Here is a 23,095-nt window from a genome sequence, read left to right as displayed (position 1 = left end):
GTGTGTGTGTGTGTGTGTGTGTGTGTGTATATATATATATACATACACATTGGCTCTGTTTTTTTGGAGAACCCTGACTAATACAATTCCCAACTCTACAAGTGGCCTATAGCATAATCATCTTGATTTTTTCCCCTCCCCTTTGTAAAATTAGTCTCATTACACTGGCACTCCCAGAGAAGGAAAGTGTGCTATAATGAGACGTCATTCTATTCCTCTGAAATGCTTCTATCCACACTGCATGGGATAAAACCACCTGTTTTAAATGGTGTCAAGATGCAGTCACACTTCTTTCCTGGCACTGATCCTTCCAGCCAGCTTCCTAGGCCAAAGTCCTTTGCCAGGTGCCACAGTCCTGGAAGTCATGTGATTTGTGTCCGCCAGGGTCCAAGCTATGTCACTGTCCGTCATTATTCTGAGGCATAAGTCTAAAATGTGAGCCTGGTCTCTGGAGTAGCCTCTTGGCTAGTGGGTGGAGAGTCCTGACTGGTTCCTCTCTCCTCCATCCCTGCACAACTGGAATGCTGTTCATTTGACAGCCTATAAAGTAGCTGAGGTTAGTTTCTTTGTGAAATCTATTCCTGAAAAGAAGGGCCACCGCTAATATGATGAGGAAACTGAGGAAACCTGAAGAAGCCTGAGAAAGCAATGGTACTTGGGCAGAAATAAAAGATAATTTGGAGAAATGAAAGCATGGAATTTCTTATTTGGACAGAATTATTAAGAGTAAAGGGCTTGCTTAAATTTTGTAGTTATGCTTTACTAAATTTAATGGAGTGGATTTTATGATACAACAGTATTTGCAAATGTGGTGGTTCATTACATTTGCAGGACACTTCTCATAATATTAAGGGTTTACTCTCACATTTTTTCCTCCCAGTTTATAGGGCTGAGGTTATGAGTGTGATCCTACTACGGACTCTGTGGTCTGAGTGAAGATTTGATCTTGTAACTGACATTTTTTATAAGGCTGTGCTAGACCTGTTAGGAATCATTAAAACTGAAGTTTTGAAAAGACAGGCTAAGGAAAGTATTTATTGAGTGCTACCATGTGCCTGACAAGGTGCAGAGTTGTCATTTCAGTTGATCTATGTAGTAACTCTCTGTGGCAAAAATTACTAACCCAATTTTAATCACGAAAAGCCAGGGAAGGTAACTTGCCCGGGGCTGGGCCCACATTTAGATGTTAGAGGTAACTCCTGTTCCCATTGATTCCAAAATTTATACTCTCTCCAGCACATAACTACGTCTGATAAAGTGCTAAGTAGCTTCACATTTATCAACTGTAAATGGGGAATAGCACGGTATTTACACTTGGAGTGGAGTTATATGACCACATCTTCCCAGAACCTTTTTATAGTTCATAGAGAGTTTGTGTAGACTCTCCCCAAGGGAATACAGAATAATCGCGGTTGGAAACAGCTTAACCTTAAGTCATAAAAATCACTGACATGGGAAACTAAGAGGGAAAATGGTTATCCTTAGTGGAGGAGAGGTTGTATGCCTCCGGTATGGGCTACATGTTCAATTGGTGGAAGCAATGTTTTCAGCCCTGAAAAATGTGACCCCTTGAACACATTTGATTTTTACATCATGACTATTGTTTTTTGTAAAGTACGCTAAGTACAAATATTTGTTAGAATAAACTCCAAGCTCTTTAAAAGGTAAAATAATTTATATATCTTTCCCCAGCTCTCTCGCTCTGACACACACACATATGCACGTACACACATACATACACATCCCACAACACATCACACAGACACACAATTGCCCTTTTTATAGATTAGTTGGTACCCTGTGGCAGCCCGAAGAAGTTGGAAATTACATTCTTCTGTTTTCTTACTTTGTCATGGTTCTGTGCCTGTTCTGTAAACGGCAGGAGAAGTAATTATGTAAGGTGGGTATTCGTTTCACGGTCACCTCTTGGAATATACTATAGGAAGGTGCTAAAGCAAGGAAATATTTGCTTGAACTAATGCCTGGAAACTGAACGTGGCATGCACTTCATAATAATATAAACCACACATCTGGCTCATTTTTATGTATTGTACCTGAGTGGGTGGGGTAATATTTACATTATTTTTCCACTTCTAGGCTGTCTGGTGTGTAGTCTGTGCATGCAAGGGAGTATCGTGTGTGTGTGTGTGTGTGTGTGTGTGCGCGTTTCGTATTCCCTATTGCAGCATCTGCCGTTTGCTCTGAATTGGAGCATTTACCATTGCAAAACTGTCACCGGCATCTTAGAAACACAGATTTACATTCCACAGGTCCCGTAAATGGGCTACGGGGCTGCATGATGCCTTGTGTTTAAAAGAGATCCAAGTAGCAGCCCAGCACTTTCCGTCCCGCTGCACTTCATACTGTAACTGTGTCTGTTGAAAAGTGAAGCTCAAAGGATTTTTTAGAATCTGCTGCCCCAGCAGGTAACACTCTGGAGTTTTTTTTTTTTTTTTTTTTTTTTCTTGTTGTTTTTTCTGCCATTTAAAATGTCCAAACCCTCTCGCTTGGCTAGACCTTTCTTCTCTAACGCAGCTTCTAAGCTGCCATCAGCTAGGCGGGATGATTTGAACAGCAAACAGAAGAAAAACAGCTTAGGTGAGAAGATTTTGAGAACTGGGAGTGAAGGAAATTTGGTCAAACAGCAGCAGGTGCAAACGGCGGCAACTTCTGCCCAGCGGAAGGCTACAACACACAAAGGTAATGTTTGAAATCCACTGCTTTTGTGAGCGTTTGCTTAGAAACCTCCTGCTTAACAATACTGACCAGTAACTTCAATGAATGAGACTTTTCATGGCTTCAAAACTTATCCATTTGATTGAATGTGAAATTTTCTAAAATCCTGGAGCGTGTTGCTAAAAATAACCAATAATTATTAGGAAGATGGAGGTGATCAAACTTTCTGTCATTAATTAATGAATAAGAAATGCTGATTGTTTTCACTTGTCTTCCAGAATAACAGATTTTATTATTGGTCGTGTTGTGTAGTCTTTTATAATCCAATCATATCCAAAGTTTCTTACCATTTACCTATAAGAATAGAAACTAAAAAAAGAAAGAAATTGTTCTAAAACCTTATCATTAACCAGCAATGGAATTGTTGCATGCTGAATTGTTTACACTCTCTTTTAAAAATGAATTGCATCTGAAATACTAGTCTAATGTATGGTTCCTTGAAAAGCATGATAAAAATTTCTGCTAGTGTTGTTACCTGGAGCATTTAAATTAGCCTTCTCAGGTGAATGCTGGACTGTTTCACCTAGCAAGAGTATTGGTGGATATTTGCCCAGGAATTGAGAAATGTGATAACTAAAGCTATCTGTTATTTCAGCGTATATAATCACAGAAGGCAATGAAATCATAGCTAAAAATATAATAGTAATTTCCCCATTGTACAAAGAACTACATATTAAATCACTAAGCAGCATTTATAGTACTTATTTTAATAGAGTTTGAGTTATCTACTACAAACGTAATATTTGGCCCTGTGATTTTAGAGTAAGACAAAAAATTGTTTTAATATTCTTATTCTTATAACTGGGGGTTTTTATTTTCTAAAAAGTCTATTTTATAATTTTAAACCTGACCTCTTCTCCATTAAAAACTATGACAAACAAATATGCAATGATACACTTTTGTGCCCTGTACTATTTCGAAGAGGTAAGTATCTGTCTGGAAAATTTTAATTTTTCCCTTAGTTTTATTATTATTGTTTCATCCACTGTGATCAATGACATGTTTGTATAAAAAACTGAGACCAAAATGCTTCATAAAAGGCACATGTAATCAACACTAGAAGACCTTAGAAGTGTTGACAGAAGTGGCTGAATAGAATGAATTTTGGCTGCATAAAAGGAAAACTTTCTTTTCTGTTAGACTATGTATAAAAATCTGAAAAATTCTTAGAAAAAGGAATGTCAACTACCTCAACCTAAAGAGTGTCCAAACATTTATACAGAGTATATCCTTTTTTAAATAAACAATCTGAGGCTCGGTGCTTATTCCAAAGATTTATTCAAAATGCTGACCTTTTCATGGCAAACTATGAACATTTTTGAATAGACTTAGTGGGTGAAAATAATTTTCTTTGATAACAGGTTTGGGTTGGGATTAGTTCAAAGTCATTTAAAACCAAAAGTGAGTATTAAAGTCCAAGATCAATATAAATAAGACACACTTTTGTAAAAAATAAACTGGGGGTAAATTATAAAATAATAAGGTGGGGGTTTTTTTGTGTGTTTCTCTGAGAGGAAAAGGAAGTATTCTACCGCAAGACATTTTGATACTGACAGAAGGACTGGATTATTTTCGAAAGACATCACCAACACGTATATTTGTTTTTCTTCTTTAATCAGTATTTTTTTAATCCAACACATTGTACCATATAGTACCAATAGAAACCTTTAATAGTTGGCAAGTCGGACTATGAGTCTCTTTCTAAGATAGCTCTCTTGCATTAGGCTTTCACAGGACATGGTTGTCGTAAGATCAAGAAATCCAATAATAGCCACACCATCTGAGATTTATGTTGAATTGATGTGGTGTTTTCTTGCCCTCCTCACTAAGATTTTAGTGTCAGTTCTTTAGAATGTTTATTTCATTTGGTGCAAAAGGTTTAGCTTAATCTTGACGCAGCTTATCGTGTGTCAGACTTTATTTCTCCCTTGTGTAATTTGTCAAATGAAGGTACCCTGGTACGTTTCTGACTTTTTTTTTTAAGTGTGTCTCCCATTTAAGTGTATTTCTTAGATTAGTGTAGTGACCCTTCCTTTCACCTCTTTTCCATGCTCCCCTCTCCACTTCTTAAATTTTCTCTTCTATACTTTTATTTGGGTATTAAAATATTGATAATAGTTATGTTTGGTTATCATAATTAGTTTTTCATCATCCATCTATAGGCTAATTCTAAAAGTTGAAAATCAGTAAAGTGTGTGACTAATATGACCTCATAAATCTTTTTATTACTAAGCTGAAAAGTGTGCTAAATCATTTTCTCTTACAGTTTTAAAGTCTTTAGTCCTCTGTCCTCAGCATCTCTATTCTCCAAAGGACTGTATGGTCACGGTTATACTCATAGAACGTCCCTTTTTTTCTAGATGCTTTTCTCTGCATCCCTGAGTCCTTCTGCCCTGCTATTTCCTGCCTGATTTCTAGAAGTCCTAAACAGGTATCTCTTACTTTCCTTTATTATGTTGCTAAAGCACATTCCCAAGAAGCTTAAGGGAAACTAAATGACAGGTAAACTTTCTAAATATTTGCATGTCCAAAAAACATCTTTATTTGTTTTCACATTTCAATGATACTTTGGACAGGCATAGATTTTTAGATCAAAAATCACTTTTTCCTCATAATGTTAAAGACCTTTCTCCATTGTCTTTTGAGATCTAGAAGTGTTGATGAGAAGTCCTGTGTTGTTCAAAGAGTCACAGTTTCCTTTGTAGGTGATTTCTTTTCTCTCTCTCTTGAAGCTTTAAGGATCTCCTTTATCCTTGATGTTCTGCAATTTCACTGAAGTATTTAAAAGTATAGGGGTTTTATTCATTCATTTGGCTTGATGAGCTCTTTCAATTTGAGGAATAATGGCCTTCAGTTCTGGGTGTTCTTTCCTATCAATTCTTTGATAATTTCTTTCTCTGTATTTGTTCTAGTTCTCTTTTTATGGGCCTCCTAGGAGTTGGCTCTTGAATCTACTACATCAATTTTTCTGATCTCATCTTTCCGTTATGTTTTTAAGCTTTTATCTCTTGAATTTTTCTAGGAGATTTGCTTAATCTTATATTCCAACTCTTCTGCTGTCTAGTTTTGATCATCATCATATTTTTAATTTCCAAGAAGCTTTATAAATTCTGATCATTTGGGGACCAACACACATGGTGTTATTTTCTGTATATAAGCAATATACTCGTGTGCTTCATTTACCTAATGTACTTATCATTACCTGTTCCAATCTGATGGTACCATATACCCATGTTTCATGATGAGGGTAACCATATCAGTGTGATACTGGTATGTTTTTATTCCGAACCAATGGTCTGAATTGACTCCTAAAACAGAAGAGCCTGGCAATCAATAATCCTTAGAACAGCCTTGAAACTCATGTTCACTTATGGAGAATTTTTTCATGATACAAACCCACCAAATAGAAAATGAATGTTGAAGTGTATGTGTTGATATATGTCAACAATTTTATTCAGGATGAGGATATGAGCCAATATCTGAGAATGTGGCATCTCTTCCTGGGTTTTCTGGTTCTTCTGACCCTAAATTGTATTGTCCGGATCTTATTTACTTATTTATTTATGTTTACCTTTTAATTTTTCTAAAGAACAACACTCTTTAGAAGAGGACATAAATACTGACTTCAAACTTGGTTTGAAAAAATAGCTTCCATCTCTTATATATTTGTGATGATGATGATGATGTTGATGACGTTGATGATTATACCTAACCTCTACTGGGCTCTTCCTATGTGGCCAGCACACTTCTAAGCACATTATAAATACATTGACTTATATAGTCCTCACAACAATTCTGTGACGTAGTCCTATTGCTATTCTTATTTTGCTGATGAGGAAACAGACAGAGAGTGTATTAGTCCATTCTTGCACTGCTACAAAGAACTACCTGAGACTGGGTAATTTATAAAGAAAAGAGATTTGATTGACTCAGTTCTGCAGGACTGAGGAGGCCTCAGGAAACTTACAATCATGCCAGAAGATGAAGGCGAAGCAAGCACATCTTACCATGGTGAAGCAGGAGAAAAGAGAGAGCGAAGGAGGAAGTGCCACACTTTTAAACCATCAAATCTCATGAGAATTCACTCACTATCAGGAGAAAAACAAGGGGGAAATCCACCCCCATGATTCAGTCACCTCCCACCAGGCACTTCACCTAACACATGGGGATTACAATCTGACAAAAAATTTGGATGAGAACATAGAGCCAAACCATATCACAGAGTTTTGAGTTATTTTCCCAAGATCATGCAGACAATAAGAAGTGGAGCCAGAATTCTGATTCCAGCGGTTTTGAGCCCTGTACTTGCACATTTCACCTAGAGCACCTTTCTACACAGAAAAGAAAAAGAAATTCACTCATCAAAGAAGTTAATAAAATGAGTTAACACTTTGTGACTGGTTAGCTAGTTCCTGAAAAATCTTTCTAGTGACACTCAGAATAAGCTCTTCTGTTTTCAGCATTTTTATTTGTTGCCCAGGATTACTGTATCTTAAACAAAACAAACAAATGGAAAAGGATGAGAACAAATTTCAGAGTTAATAAATGTATCACAAAACTGTAAATGCTATTCTAATATTGAAATAAATTAAAGGATACATTGTCTATAGGGCCTTGATGTCCTAATATGTATACTTATCCCTGCAGACATGAGTGTATACACACACACAAACACACACTCACACACACACACTGCATACAATTCAAGAAAGGCTCTTCCATCACACATGACCTGGTGGTCCTAGTACAAGCCTGCAGGCCAAAAATCACTCAAGTCTAATTCTCTTCTGACACAGGCTCCCTCTGTGGCCTTGAGCAAGGCAATTATCCTTCTGGATTGAATTTCGTCAACCATTAAAGAATAATAATATGTGGTTTATGGGGAGAAGTAGTGGTGAGGATTAATGACTTAGTTAATGTATGTCCAGTGTTCTCAAGAGCTCATATCCTGCATGAATACTCTTAAGTCAAGCACAATGGGGTCTCTATATACATACCTACAATTGCTGTACAGAATAAAATCTTACTCTGTTGCAAATACTATCCATGTACTCATACCAGAAAAACTCCATTATCAGCCCTTGATTGATTGCATACCTTGCCTTATTCTTTATGTTTAAGGAGTAAACTTACAAACAACTTCTTTTCTGTAGCACATGTTGATTGAGATCGCCTTTAGATACCTGGAGCTCAATATTGTCCACCTCTATATTAATAACTGGAGAACAGAAAGTGTGTCCCCTTGCTAGTGGCACTCAAATTTATTCTGGACCCTGCAGATGACTGCAGTGATCTTAGACCAGTGCACAGTGAAGTAGCCTGAAGGCAGTCATGGCTGTGGATAGGCAATGTCTTGAAAAGGTACACTTAGTGCATGGCTTTTTCCTAATAATAAGGAGCAAGCTGATAATACCAGTCAATGGGTATCGTCCATTGATAGGACTTACACTTTTTCTAGTATTTTCCAGAAGCAGCAATGGATTTATATTGATTATGTGCCTTTCTTTATCTGACTGCCTTTAGGACCAATTCCACTCATTTGTTGAGAAGCTCAGAGGTTAAGGGTACAGTATGTATTCAACAGAGCACTGGCAACTTATGCTCACAGTTATTAAATTCATAGTTTTGGCTCATTACTGAGATGTGTTAGTCTAGATCCATGCATTACATATCTATATGGGTCATTACGTTTCTCCCCATCCTTTTGCTACAATTTGCATAGCATACTCTGAACAGACACTGTACAAATGAAAAGTAAACATATTTAATTTGCTTAAGAGTATTTAATGGCAATTTTCCTCCAATTAAATATAGTATGAGCTATAACTGTGTGGATATGAAAACTTACACTTACTTCTAGAGTTTTCCATTTTTTTGACTATTCTTATTTAAAATTTTCTCCCAGGCTGGGCATGGTGGCTCACACATGTAATCCCAGCACTTTGGGAGGCCAAGGCAGGCAGATCACTTGAGGTCAGGAGTTTGAGATCAGCTTGACCAAAATGGTAAACACTGCCTCTACTAAAAATACAAAAATTAGCTGGATATGGTGACAGACACCTGTAATCCCAGCTACCTGGGAGGCTGTGGCAGGAAAATTGTTTGAACCTGGGAGGCAGAGGTTGCAGTGAGCTGAGATCACACCCCTGCACCCCAGCCTGGGTGACAGAGCAAGACTCTCTCAAAAAAATAAAAAATTATCCTATCTAGTAATGAATGAGAAAATAAATATAAGTAATTCTTCCTACCATACTTTATTTTCTTCCTAGATTCTGTTGAAATTCAGTATGTTGGGAAAGTAGTATAGAGTCGCCTCTTAAAGTTAATCTGGGGTTTTCTCTGAGCTGATCTGTAGTTTTGGTTACCCTGGCATAGCCCACTTAGGGTAGAGAGATCAATAACTCAAAAGTATGATCAAAAACTAAATGTACTTGCATTACAGAAGCATGAATCACTGTGGAAAAGAGAATTAACAGTCTCTGAATTTGATAGTGGCATAGAAACCTAAAGATAATCTAAATTATCTCTTTTTTAAACTTTATTTATTTATTTATTTTTATTGTTATACTTTAAGTTCTGGGGTACATGTGCAGAACATGCAGTTTTGTTACATAGGCATAGACATGCCGTGGTGGTTTGCTGCACCCATTAACCCGTCACCTACATTAAGTATTTCTACATTAGGATAACATGTGGTGTTTGGTTTTCTGTTCTTGTGATAGTCTGCTGAGAATGATGGTTTCCAGCTTGATCCATGTCCCTGCAAAGGACATGAACTCATCCTTTTTTATGGCTTCATAGTATTCCATGGTGGATATGTGCCACATTTTCTTTATCCAGTCTATCACTGACAGACAGTTGGGTTGGTTCCAAGTCTTTGCTATTGTAAACAGTGCCGCAATAAACATACGTGTGCATGTACCTTTATAGTAGAATGATTTACAATCATTTGGGTTTATACCCAGTAATGGGATTGCTGGGTCAAATGGTATTTTTAGTTCTAGATCCTTGAGGAATTGCCACACTGTCTTCCAAAGTGGTTGAACTAATTTACACACCCACCAACAGTGTAAAAGCATTCCTATTTCTCCACATCCTCTGTAGCATGTGTTGTTTCCTGACTTTATAATGATCGCCATTCTAACTGGCATGAGATGGTATCTCATTGTGGTTTTCATTTGCATTTCTCTAATGACCAGTGATTATGAGCATTTTTTCATATGTTTGTTGGCTGCATAAATGTCTTCTTTTGAGAAGTGTCTGTTGATACCCTTCACCCACTTTTTGATGGGGTTGTTTGTTTTTTTCTTGTAAATTTGTTTAAGTTCTTTGTAGATGCTGGATATTAGCCCTTTGTCAGATGGATAGATTGCAAAAATTTTCTCCCATTCTGTAGGTTACCTGTTCACTCTGATGATAGTTTCTTTTGCTGTGCAGAAGCTCTTTAGTTTAATTAGATCCCATTTGTCAATTTTGGCTTTTGTTGCCATTGCTTTTGGTGTTTTAGATGTGAAGTCTTTGTCCATGCCTATGTCCTGAATGGTATTGCCTAGATTTTCTTCTAGGATTTTTATGGTTTTAGGTCTTAAATTTAAGCCTTTAATCCATCTTGAGTTGACTTTTTATAAACTGTAAGGAAGGGGTCCAGTTTCAGTTTTCTGCTTATGACTAGCCAGTTTTCCCAACACCATTTATTAAATAGGAAATATTTTTCCCATTGCTTGTTTGTGTCAGGTCTGTCAAAGATCAGATGATTGTAGATGTGTGGTGTTATTTCTTAGGCCTCTGTTCTGTTCCATTGGTGTATATATCTGTTTTGGTACCAGTACCATGCTGTTTTGGTTACTGTAGCCTTGTAGTATAGTTTGAAGTAAATTATCTCTCCTAAAATATATAAGGAAAAAGCCAGAGTTACTTGTTTTGATCAAGACTAGAGGTACACTAGTTTGAATCAATGTCTTCTAACTCAATGCTTTTTTTCCTTCTATATATCCTAAGCAGAAAAAGCAAAAACTGCTAGAACACCTCCAGGTTCCCTTCAAACATCCACTTCTTAACATGGCTTCTTTTTTTTCATTTCACTAAATTTGGGGAAACAGTTAGTGTTTGGTTGCATGGAAAAGTTCTTTAGTGGTGATTTCTGAGATTTTGGTACACCGATCACTTGAGCAATGTAACTGTACCCAATCCATAGTCTTTTATCCCCCACCCAACTCATACCTTTCCCCCTGAGTTCCCAAAGTCCATTATATCATTCTTATGCCTTTGCATCCTCATAGCTTATCTCCTGCTTATAAGTGGAGCATATGATGTTTCATTTTCCATTTCTGAGTTACTTCACTTAAAATAATGGTCTCCAACTCCATCCAGCTTGCTGCGAATGACATTATTTCATTCCTTTTTATGGTTGAGTAGTATTCCACATTTTCTTTATCCACTCATTGGTTGATGGGCATTTAGGCTGGTTCCATATTTTTGCAATTGTGAATTGTGCTGCTATAAACATCCATGTGCAAGTGTCTTTTTCATATAATGACTTATTTTGCTCTGTGTAGATACCCAGTAATAGGACTGCTAGATCAAATGGTAGTTCTTCTTTTAGTTACTTAAGGAATTTCCATGTTTTGCATAGAGATTCCACTATAAACATATTTCCTTATTTAAGGAATCTCTGTGTTCCACAGTGGTTGTGCTAGTTTACATTCCCACCAGCAGTGTCAAAGTTTTCCCTTTTAAGCACATCAACGCCAACATCTGTTATTTCTTTATTTTTAAATTATGATCATTCTTACAGGAGTAAGGTGGTATCTCATTGTGGTTTCGATTTGCATTTCCCTGATAGTGATGTTGAACATTTTTCGTATGTTTGTTGGCTATTTGTATATCTTCTTTTGAGAATTGTCTATTCATGTCCTTTGCCCACTTTTTGATGGGATTATTTGTTTTGTTATTGCTGATTTGTTTGAGTTCCTTGTAGATTCCGGATATGAGTCCTTTTTCAAATGCATAGTTTGCACAAATTTTCTCCTACTCTGTGTATTGTCTGTTTGCTCTGCTGATTATTTCTTTTGCTGTGCATAAGCTTTTTAGTTTAATTAGGTCCCATTTATTTATCTTTGTTTTTGTTGCACTTGCTGTTGGATTCTTGGTCATGAACTCTTTACCTAAGCCAATTGGCATGGCTTCTTATTAACCTCTGATATATTGTGTCTCTCGTGCTCTGTTACCTGCAGTCCTATTTTCTGTTGCTACTTGCGTACTCCAAGTTTAAGAAGAGTGTGCATTGAGCAGGCAATGGCTGTGCCGATTCTTTATTGGATTTTATCTGTGTAACTAAGCTATAATCAGGGCTCCTTTAATGCTGATAACATGTGAGCAGTATCTCTTATTATGTTTATAAGACACAGGTTTGTTTTTGGTGGCTTATCTCTAATGGATCTGATAAAGTAACTTTCCTTATCTCAGTAACATCAAAAAATCACAAAATGATTTTCTGTTTCTACTTTAACTAGAGTGGAAACTAAAGTAACAAGCTCTATTTTTATAAATGTTTTCCTAAAATCTGTACTAGTCAGTACCTTCCAAACTTTAGATCAATGTCCCAGTGAAATATTTTCTTTGTAAAGAACTTAAGAGATTGTATAGCATCACAAATTATAGTTTTAGCCAACTCCAGTAGAATATTTTGCTATCTAAACTACTTTTCCATTTAATTTCCTTGTACTCAGTTCTTGGTGCATATATTGCTTCCAACTTTCAGTTGTCAAGTCTAAGGAGTCACTTTACATTTAAAATACTTATATTATATTACATTCATTTAAGCAATCAGAACTTGGCCATTTGAAAAATAACCAGAATTAGTATAGATGAAAGAGTATGTGATTACCTTGTTATTTGGGGCTATATCTCCCAAGCAAATAAATCATTTTCTTATATTATTATATGCTATATATGTCATTAAGAGTAGTTTTATCAGTTTTGGCTGTTTAGGAGCAAACTGTCATGAGCCTCTCTACCTATCTGTCTGCCTTTCAGAGTACCCATCTCTTCTATAATCACGTAATACCAACCTTCCTAGCTCATGGCCACATATGGGTAGGTGAGGCATCTGAGAATTTGAAAATTTAGACAAAAGAAGAACCTTCTTCCTAATGACAGTGCTATAGCAGGTTAACTATTATGGTTCTTAAGTTAATAATCTTTAGAGTTTTAAGGCAGATCACAAAGTCAGCCTGCATGGTTTTCTCCCCTTGTTTTCTAACAGGAAAAAATTCAGTTAAATTCAGTGTAATTTTGTTCTCTATGTTTCCAAAATATACAATTCCTTTACTAAAATAACCTAGAGAAACCATAACTAAGTAAAGAATACCTTCGTATATACCATAAACATTGGTTAAATATATCTCTCAGGAACACAGATAACTTTTGTTGTATTTCGTATTTCTTGGTAATTCATATTTATAAATATGATACACAAGTTAGACTTTAACAGACGTTCATGGTTTAAACAGAATTATTTAGACTATAGAATATTATGGTTGTATCTGATAGCTTATCATATGCATTATAAATATATATATATATGACATTATGCTGGTATATTACATTTTAACATACTCATTAGTTTGGAATTAATAAACTTAAGTAGTTCCATTTTCAATATTCGTAGGATATACATTAGTTAGAGTTCTTGAGCCAGTGTTTTAATATTTTACCCTGGCGATCAGGTTGTTTTCTGAAAATATAATACCTGCGATGCGTTTTCCCACTCCAAAAAAAGAAGAAAGAAACCTATTTAACCATCTACTATGTGTCTGGCATTGTGCTAAATACTGGAAAGTTAAAAATAAGTAAAACATTGTTCTTGCCCTGAGGAGTATTATACAATGATAGAAATAACCAGGTTATCTGGATATCTAAATGGATTTTTCTGAATAGATTTATATACAAAATGGCATGAATGCACAGAACAGGCCATTTCCCCCAGGTAATATGAGTTCACCAGGTAGAATGAGAAAGGAAGCATCCTAATAGACCATGCTGGTTGCATTTAGGAAATAGCAATGTAGACCTGTGTGGCTGGTGAGGGAAACATGGAGAGAGGAAGAGACTGAAATAATTTCAAGAGAAAAAAAAAGTTTGTTCATTTTTTTCTTCCATCAGTGAACATTTACTAGGCTAAGTGTCAGGCATTATTCTAGGATCTAACCAAGATGAATGCCATGAGAGATGAAGGTTGTGCTTCCACAGGGTTTCACTGTGGGCTCTATGACAAAAATTAAGGCAAAGTGATGGAGAGTAATGAGAAGCAGGGAAGGAGCAGGTTTTGGGAATTGAGAAAATCAAGTTTTCTTTGTGATGTTGATGTGGTACAGCTATAAGCATTCAAGAGGAGATGCCAGATAGGAAGTTGAATACATGGATCTGGAGATCAGGGCAGGACAGAAGCTACAGATAGAAATAAATGAAACATCAGTATATGAATGCTATTTAAAGCCATGGGATTGGTTGAACACCTAGGGAGATGGAAGGGGATAGAAAAGAGAATGTGGCCCATCTCTGAGGAGAGAAGGTAGCCCAGGACCCTGGGATATTCCAAGATTCAAGCTTCAAAGCAGGAGCAAAGATAGGACGAAAGTATTAAGGCTTATGTGCACGAACTCAAGGACTTTCTTTTAAAACTCCAGGCCAGGGTATTCTAAATATTTCCTCCCAAAAGAAACAAATTCATGCCTGCCGCTTCTGCAGTTGCAAACAAATACAGTCATACATTACTCAATTACAAGGATATGTTATGAGAAACATGTCATTAGGCAATTTCATCATTGTGCAAACATCATAGAGTGTACTTACATAAACCTAGGTGGCATAGCCTACTACACACGTAGGCTATATGGTATATCCTACTGCTCATGGGCTATACACCTGTACAGTAGATTACTGTACTGAATACTACAGACAGTTGTAACACAATGGTAAGTATCTGTGCATCTAAACGTAGAAAAGGTACAGGAAAAAAATATAGTATTATAATCTAATGGGACTCCTGTTGTATCTGTGAATTGTCCTTAACCAAAATTTTGTTACATGGCATATGACTATACTCCAAATAAGAATTTTCTTAAAGTCTGGGCACAGTGACTCATGCCTGTAATCCTAGCATTTTGGGAAGCCGCGGCATGCAGATTCCTTAAGCTCAGGGGTTGGAGACCATCCACGGAACATGGCAAAACCCTGTCTCTACAAAAAAGAAAAACAAAATGCCAGGCATGGTGGCATGCACCTGTACTCTCAGCTACTCCGGAAGCTGAGGTGGGAGGATCGCTTGATCCCAGGAAGTCGAGGCTGCAGTAAGCTGAGAGGGTACCACTGCACTTCAGCCTGGGCAACAGAGTGAGACCCTGTCTCGAAAAAGAAAAAGAAAAAGAATTTTCTTAGAAATGTTTTCTATTTAAAATGATGGAAGTCTTATCATCTAGCCTATAACATCTTGTTTAATTTAATATTAGTCTATGTTTAACTAAATTACCACCAGAACTAAAATGTTTCCTACCATGTTTAATTTATAGCTTCAAGTATCCACAAATATCTCTCACACATTGCTAAGGGGACCCCTACTCCACCTTAAGAAGAACGACTCAGCCATGGGTAGCCATTTAGAGGCATTCAGCATCCTTCCATTCTTACTTGTAATTTCAGATTTGCATCATATAATTATTTTATATGGTTTGTTAGTATTTGTATGGCTGTCCTTCCTCTCTCCTTGAGAATGGAGTTTTCTGGTTTTGATGATGAAATTCTTTCTAACAAGGTGAGGGCTTATTTGCTACTTCAATTTCTGGCACAATGTAAAGCCATTTTTTTTTCTGATAAAACTTCTATTTACATTCTTAGAGATTTGTGAAGAAGCATCTTCAATATTTAAATACACCACACTAGGAAAATCTCAAATCTACTCTATTTGTGCCCTACTTATTAAAGTTATTTCACAACATTTTTGGAATAGCTATAAATAGAAGAATCATCAACAAATAATAACAGGAGCTGTATGTAATAGATGTTCAGAGAATGCCAGTGCAGAAGGCTAAAGCTAAAACCACGAAATTTAAAAAAAATACCCCAAATGTCTTTTATAATGCTTAGTTGCTCTGGCAGAAAGTAAAGAAATTCCTCTGAGGCAAAAGCAAACAAAAAAGCCTCAATGCAAAGGACTAAGTGAAAGCTGGAGCCATCATTTGCTTTAGTGGCCTCTCTCAATCTCCTGTTGCCTAAAGGAGTTTAAAAAACACATTCACTGACGGCCGGGCGCGGTGGCTCAAGCCTGTAATCCCAGCACTTTGGGGAGGCCGAGACGGGCGGATCACAAGGTCAGGAGATCGAGACCATCCTGGCTAACCCGGTGAAACCCCGTCTCTACTAAAAAATACAAAAAACTAGCCGGGCGAGGTGGCAGGCGCCTGTAGTCCCAGCTACTCTGGAGGCTGAGGCAGGAGAATGGCGTGAACCCGGGAGGCGGAGCTTGCAGTGAGCTGAGATCCGGCCACTGCACTCCAGCCTGGGCGACAGAGCGAGACTCCGTCTCAAAAAAAAAAAAAAACACATTCACTGACAATAAGGAAATCCTGAGTCCGAAGAATAGTGGTAACACAGTTAGTTGTGTGCTGTGGCACGTGCATGTAGTCCCAGCTACTTGGGAGTCTGAGATGGGAGGATCGCTTGAGCTGGGGAGATGGAGGTTACAGTGAGCCAAGATCACACCACTGCACTTCAGCCTGGGTGACAGAGGGAGGCCCCATCTCAAAAAGACAAACAAACAAAGAAACAAACAAAACCAACAGTGACACCATCAGGAGATGAAGAAAAAGTGTTCCTGCCTTGCAGAGGGAGACCTTGGAGAAAACTCTTGGCTCACCCTCTGGTCTGGGTGGAGAAGAAGAAAAGAAAGGACTATACTGAGAATGTCTAACCTCAGGTCTAACGTTCTATTATCATACGACAGAAAAAAAAAATCCAAAAGCCAAAGATGCTATTTAATGGTTCCAGGTTGACCATGTAGCCAGCCACCTGGAGGCAGAAAATGAAAATCCTATTGGAAAGAAGGCACTTTATATTCAGGCATCTAAGAATTCCGACAGATGAAGATCCACAAACATGAGTTCCCAATAAAAATTTCACTGAACACATAAGGAAACAAATGACCATGAGGAAGAGGCAGGAAGGGGAAAGAACCCCACTGAATCTGATCTACATAAACTCCCAATATTAGAACTATCAGATACAGAATATAAAATAAATGTATTATATTTTGAAATAACAGATTCTAGAAACATTGAACTGTGGTTATTTAAAAAACAGATCTTCTAGAAATGAAAAATGTAATAATCAAAGGTAGAACTCAATGGATTTTTTAAAAGTCAGAGTAAATACAATGAAGAGAAAACTGATAAAATAGAAGACATACTTTAAAAAACAATTTTGGCTGGGCATAGTGGCTCACACCTGTAATCCTAACAGAATACCAGCCTGGGCAACATAGGAAGACCCCATCTCTACGAAAAAAAAAAAAATTAAAAATTAGGTAAGCATCATGGCACACACCTGTAGTCCCAGCTACTTGGGAGCCTGAAGTGAGAGGATTGCTTGAGTCCAGGATATGAAGGCGGCACTGAGCTGTGATCTTGCTACTGCACTCCAGCCTGGGTGACAGAGCAAGATCCTGTGTCAAAAAAATAAAAATAAATAAAATTTATTATGGCAATATAACATGTGATCTAGCTTCTTAACACATTTTTAAGTGTACAATACAATATTATTAACTATAGATACAACATGTACAGCAGATCTCTAAAATTAATTCATCTTGCATAACTGAAATGTTATACTCATTAGATAGTAACTTGCCATTTGTCTCTCTCCTCAATCCCAAGCAACCAGAATTCTACTCTGTGTTTTTATGAGTTTGACTATTTTAGATATCTCATGCAAGTGGAATCATATGGTATTCTTCCTTCTGTGACTGCCTTATTTCACTTAGCATAATGTCCTCAAGGTTCATCCATGTCGTGGCACATGACAGGTGATATCTCATTGTGGTTTTCATTGGAATGTCCCTGATGATTAGTGATGCTGACCATCTTTTAATATTTTAATATACCTACTGGATATTTGTATGTCTCCTCTGGAGTAATGTCTATTCAAATTCTTGGCCCATTTTTAATCAGATGATTAGGTTTTTTTGCTATTAAACTGTAGGAGTTCCTTACATATTTTGGAAATTATTCCCTTCCTAGCTATATGGGGTTCACACATATTTTCTCCCATTCCACAGGTTGCCTTTTCACTCTATTAATAGCCTCCTTTTCTGTGCAGAAGCCTTTTAGTTTGATGTGGTCCCACTTGTCTATTTTTGTTTTCGTTACCTGTACTTTTGTTGCCATTTCCATGAAATCATTGCTGAGGCCAATGTCATGAATCTTTCCCCCTGTTTTCTTCTGGGAAATTTATAGTTTCAGGTCTTATGTTTAAATTCTTAATTCATTTTGAGTTGATATTTTTGTACAGTTAAGTTAAGGGTCCAATTTCATTCTTTTGCATGTGGCTTTCTAATTTTGCCAACACTGTTTGTTAAAGAGATGGTCCCTTCCCCATTGTTTATCTTAGTACTTTTGTTGAAGATCAGCTGATTGTGTATGCATGGGTTCATTTTTGGGCTCTCAGTTCTGTACCATTGGTCTATATGTCTGTCTTTATGCCAGCGCCATTCTGTTTTAATTACTGTAGATTTATAATATATTTTGAAATCAGGAAGTATGATGCCTCCAGCTTTGTTCTTTTTTTCTGAAAATATTTTGGTGATTTAGGATCCTTTATGATTCCATGTGAATTATAGAATTGTATCTTCTACTTCTGTAAAAAATTTCATTGGAATTTTGATGAGGATTGCATTGAATCTGTAGATTACTGAGTAGTATGAATATTTTAACAAAATTAAGTCTTCCTATTCGTTAACATGGAATATATTTTCCATTCATTTGTGTCTTCTTTAATTTCTTTCATTAATGTTTCACAATTTTCAATGTGCAAGTCCTTCACCTCTTAAGTTTATTCCTAGGTATTTTATTCTTTTGGATGCTATTGTAAATGGGATAAATTTTCTAATTTCCTGTTGCAGTAGTTTGTTAGTGTATCGAAATACAACTTCTTTTTTTATGTTGATTTTATATCCTGCAGGTTTACTAAATTCACTTATCAGTTTACCTTTTTTTCTTAGAATTTTTAGGATTTTCTAAGGGTGTATAAGGTAATGTCATCTGCAGATGAGGATAACTTTACTTTTTCCTTTATGATTTAGATGCCTTTTTTCTTGCCTAATTACTCTGACTAGAACTTCCATTACTTTATTGAATATAAATAAAAAGAGTGATCATTATTATCTTCTTCCTGATCTTAGAAGAAAAGTTTTCATGTTTTTACCATTGAGTGTGATGTTAGCCATGAGCTTGTCATATATGGCCTTTATTATGTTGAGGTAATTTTCCTCTATTTCTAGTTTGCTGAGAGTTTTTATCATAAAGGTTTGAATTTTATGATTACATTTTCTGCATTTATTGAGATGAGCATGTGATTTTTAGCCTTCATTCTGCTGGTGGTGTATCACATTAATTTATTTTTATATGCTCCACATAAAAATATGTGTGTGATCTTTATATGTGTGATCCTTTTAGTGTCGTGTTGAATTCAGTTTGCTAGTATTTTGTTGGGGGTTGTTTTATCTATGTTCATCAGTAATATGGGCCCGCAATTTTCTTTCCCTGTAATGTTCTTGTCTGGCTTTGGTATGAAGATAATGCTGGTCTCATAAAATGAGTTTGGAAATGTTCTCACTTCTTCAGTTTTTTGGAAGTGTTTGAGGGGGTTAGAATTAATTCTTTTTTAAATGTTTGGTTGAATTCACCAGTGAACCATCTGGTCCTGAGCTTTTGTTAAGAGATTTTTGATTACTAACTCAATTTCCTTACTAGTTATGTCTGTGCCAGTTTTCTATTTCTTCATGACCCAGTCTTGGTAAGCTGTATGTTTCTAGGAATGTATCCATTTCATCCAGGTTATCCAATTTGTTGGCATACAGTAGTCTCTTACAATCTGTTCATAGTAGTCTCTTATGATCCTTTTTTCCTGTGGCAGCAGGTGTAAGTAATGTCTCCTTTTTTATTTCTGATTGTCTTTATTTGAGTCTTCTCTCTTTTTTTCCTTGTCTAGCTAAAGGTGTGTCAATTTTGGTTTTTGCTTTGAAAAGCTAACTCTTAATCTCACTGATTTTTTTCCTATTGTTTTGCTATTCTCTATTCTATTTATTTCTGTTCTATATTTCCTTCTTTCTGCTAACTTTAGACTTAGTTTCTTCTTTCTTATTGTAGGCATTTATCCCTATAAACTTCTCTCTTAGCATTGTTTTTGCTCATTCCATAGTTTTGGTGTATTGTACTTTCATTTTTGTTGGTTGCAAGATATTTTCTGATTTCCCTTCTGGTTTTTTCTTTTACTCACTGGTTGTTCAAAAATATGTAGTTTAATTTCTACATATTTGTGAATTTTCAATTTTTTCTTCTGCTATTGATTTCTAGTTTCATTTCATTATGGTTGGAAAAGACACTTGACATTATTTCAGTCTTCCTAATTTCATTAAGACTTGGCCAAACACAGTGGATCATACCTGCAATCCTACTACTTTGGGAGGCCAAGGTGGAAGGATAACTTGAGGCCAGTAGTTTAATACTAGCCTAGGCAACATAGCAAGACCCTGTTTCTACAAAAAAAATTTTTTAATGAGATGTGCATGGTGACACAAGCCTGTAGTCCTAGCTACTTGGAAGGCTGAGGCAGGAGGTTATTTGAGCCCTGGAGTTCAAGTTTATAGTGAGCTATGATGGCACTCCACATCTTTGGTATCACAAGGATGTCACAGCCTTGCCACAGCTTTGGTTACAGAGTGAAATCCTGTTTAAAAAAACAAATATACTGACCTTTGTTTTGTGACCTAACATGTGATCTCTCCTGAAGAATATTTTATTTGTACTAGAGAAGAATGTGTATTCTGCTGCTATTGTTCTGTGTAAGTGTTTGGTTCATTTGTTGTATAATGTTGCTCAAATTCACTGTATCTTTGTAGATTTTCTGTCTGGTTGTTCTATTACTATTGCCATTTTGATGATCATTTTCTGTATGTCTTATGGTTCCTTTGTCCCGCTTTTCCTCTCTTACTGTCTTTCTTGTGTTTTGTTGATTTTTTAAAAATTAATATATTTTGATTCCTTTCTATTTTTCTCGTATTTTTTTCTGTAGGTATTTTCTTTGTGGTTACCATGAGGTTTGCATAAAATATTTAAAATTGTAAGTCTGTTTTAAGCTGATAGCAACCTTACTTCAATCACACATAAGACCTCTACACTTCTACTTCTTCTCCCCTCACAATTTATGTTATTGATGTCACAATTTATATCTATTTATATTGTATATCCATTAACATATTTTTAGTTATAAAATTTTAATACTTTTATATTTTAACTTTTATACTTCAAATACAATGATTTAACCACCAATGTTACAGTAATACAGTATTCTGTATTTGACTATATATTTACCTTTACCAGTGATTTTTATACTTTCTTATGATAATGTGTTGCTGTTTAGTGTCCTTTGTTATAAGTTGAAGAACTCTTTAGTATTTCTTATAAGGCAGGTAAGCGGTGATAAACTCTCTCAGCTCTGCATGTCCTGAAAAGTCTTTATCTCTTCTACATTTTCAAAGAACAATTTTGCCTAGCATAATCTTCTTAGTTGGCAGCATTTTTTCTTTCAGCACTTTGAATATATCATCCCACTCCCTTCTGAATTGCAAGTATTCTGCTGAAAAACCCATTGGAAATCTTCTCAAAGCTCCCTTGTATGTGACAAGTTTCTTTTTCCTTCCTGCTTTCAAAATTCTTTTTCTCTGACTTCTGACCATTTGATTATAATATGCCTTTGGGTATATTTATTTGGGTTTATCTTATGGAGAGTCCTTTGGATTTCCTGGATCTGGATGTCATTTACTTCCTCACATTAGAGAACTTTCAACCATTATTCATTTGAATAAGCTTTCTGGTTCTTTCTCCTTCATCTTTATCTGGAACCTCTATAATGCACATAGTGTGTACTTGACTGGATAATTTCAGATGACTTGGCTTTGAGTTTACTGATTCTTCTGCTTGGTCTTATCTGCTGTGAAACACCAACCTAATTAATTTTTTAGTTCAGTTATTGTATTCTTCAGCTCCAAGATTTGTTTGGTTTCTTTCCTTAATTTTTTATACCTTTATTGAAATTCTCACTTTGTTCATGCACTGTTCTACTGAGCTCACTGAGCATTTTGGTGACAGTTATTTTGAATTTTCTGTCAGGTAATTCATATATCTCTGTTTCTTTAGGATCAGTTTCTGGAATGTTTGTTTCTTAGTTTGGATCATGTTTCTGTTTCTTCATTTTCCTTGACTCTGTTGATATCTATAAAGTAAAAAAAAAAACTACCGCTTTTCCCAGTCTTCATGGACAAGATTGTTACCGGAAAAGACCCTAGCATGACATCAACCCAGCTAAAACTTCCATTGGCCTCTCAAACCTTTGTGCTACTCCAAACTGCCGTCTTTGTTCTTAGTGGTCCACAGGTGTCCAGAGTATATCAGATCTCATTAGGGCTTTAAGACAGGTGACAGATAAGACAGTCCCTCAGCACCTAGAGAGGTCGGAAGTTGACTATGCACCCCAACTCTTTCCCTCCTCAGAGAGGTGGGAGCTGGGATTTTTTCTGCACATTCTGCGCTGGGCCAGGAGAAGGAGCTGTGGGAAGTTTGTGCATACTAGTTTCAACCATCTCCTTTGTTCTCAGTAGCCCTCAGGCATGTAGAATATATCTGGGTCCCATCCGCATTCTGAGACAAATAAGAGAGAAGCCAGTTCCTTAGGCAACCCTCAGAAAAGTTGGAACATTTGATACACAATCCAATTGTTTCCCTCCCCAGTGAAAAACCGGGAGCTGTTTTTTTTCCCACCTGCTCTGCATTGAGCCAGGGGGAGGTGCTACGGCAGGTGTTCATGGGCTAGTTCAAACCACTGCCTTTTTTCTCTGGAGTCCCCAAAGGCTGAGCTTTGCTGGACCCCAACAGCACTGCAATACAGGTGAGACAAAAGCCAGTCCTTTAGGTAGCACTGTAGAGGTTGTAATGTTCAATATATGGTTCAACTCTTTTCTCTCCAGGGAAAAGCTGAAAGTGGGTTTTCGTTTTTGTTTTATCTGCTTACTCTATGCTGGACCAGGCAGAGG

General features: G+C 36.5%; 1 protein-coding gene across 4 annotated transcripts in view; it reads left to right on the top strand.

Moving 5' to 3' along the window:
- Nucleotides 1-1,704: 1,704 nt before the first annotated feature.
- The window catches only part of KIAA1217 (KIAA1217 ortholog), a 499,018-nt gene continuing 477,627 nt past the window's right edge, over nt 1,705-23,095 (top strand). For 2 of the 4 annotated variants that reach the window (XM_009214098.4, XM_009214096.4), the window contains exon 1: nt 1,708-2,700. In XM_009214098.4, the coding sequence (XP_009212362.2) occupies nt 2,490-2,700 (211 nt within the window). In that variant the 5' untranslated portion in view covers nt 1,708-2,489. Of the gene's footprint in view, nt 2,701-23,095 lie in introns of all 4 variants that reach the window. The other 2 variants (XM_009214107.4, XM_009214094.4) reach the window with 2 other exon arrangements.

The sequence above is a fragment of the Papio anubis genome, chromosome 11 (genome assembly GCF_008728515.1).
Source record: "Papio anubis isolate 15944 chromosome 11, Panubis1.0, whole genome shotgun sequence".
In the NCBI taxonomy this organism is placed as follows: Eukaryota; Metazoa; Chordata; class Mammalia; order Primates; family Cercopithecidae; genus Papio; species Papio anubis.
This window is presented reverse-complemented; position numbering and strand designations above follow the sequence as displayed.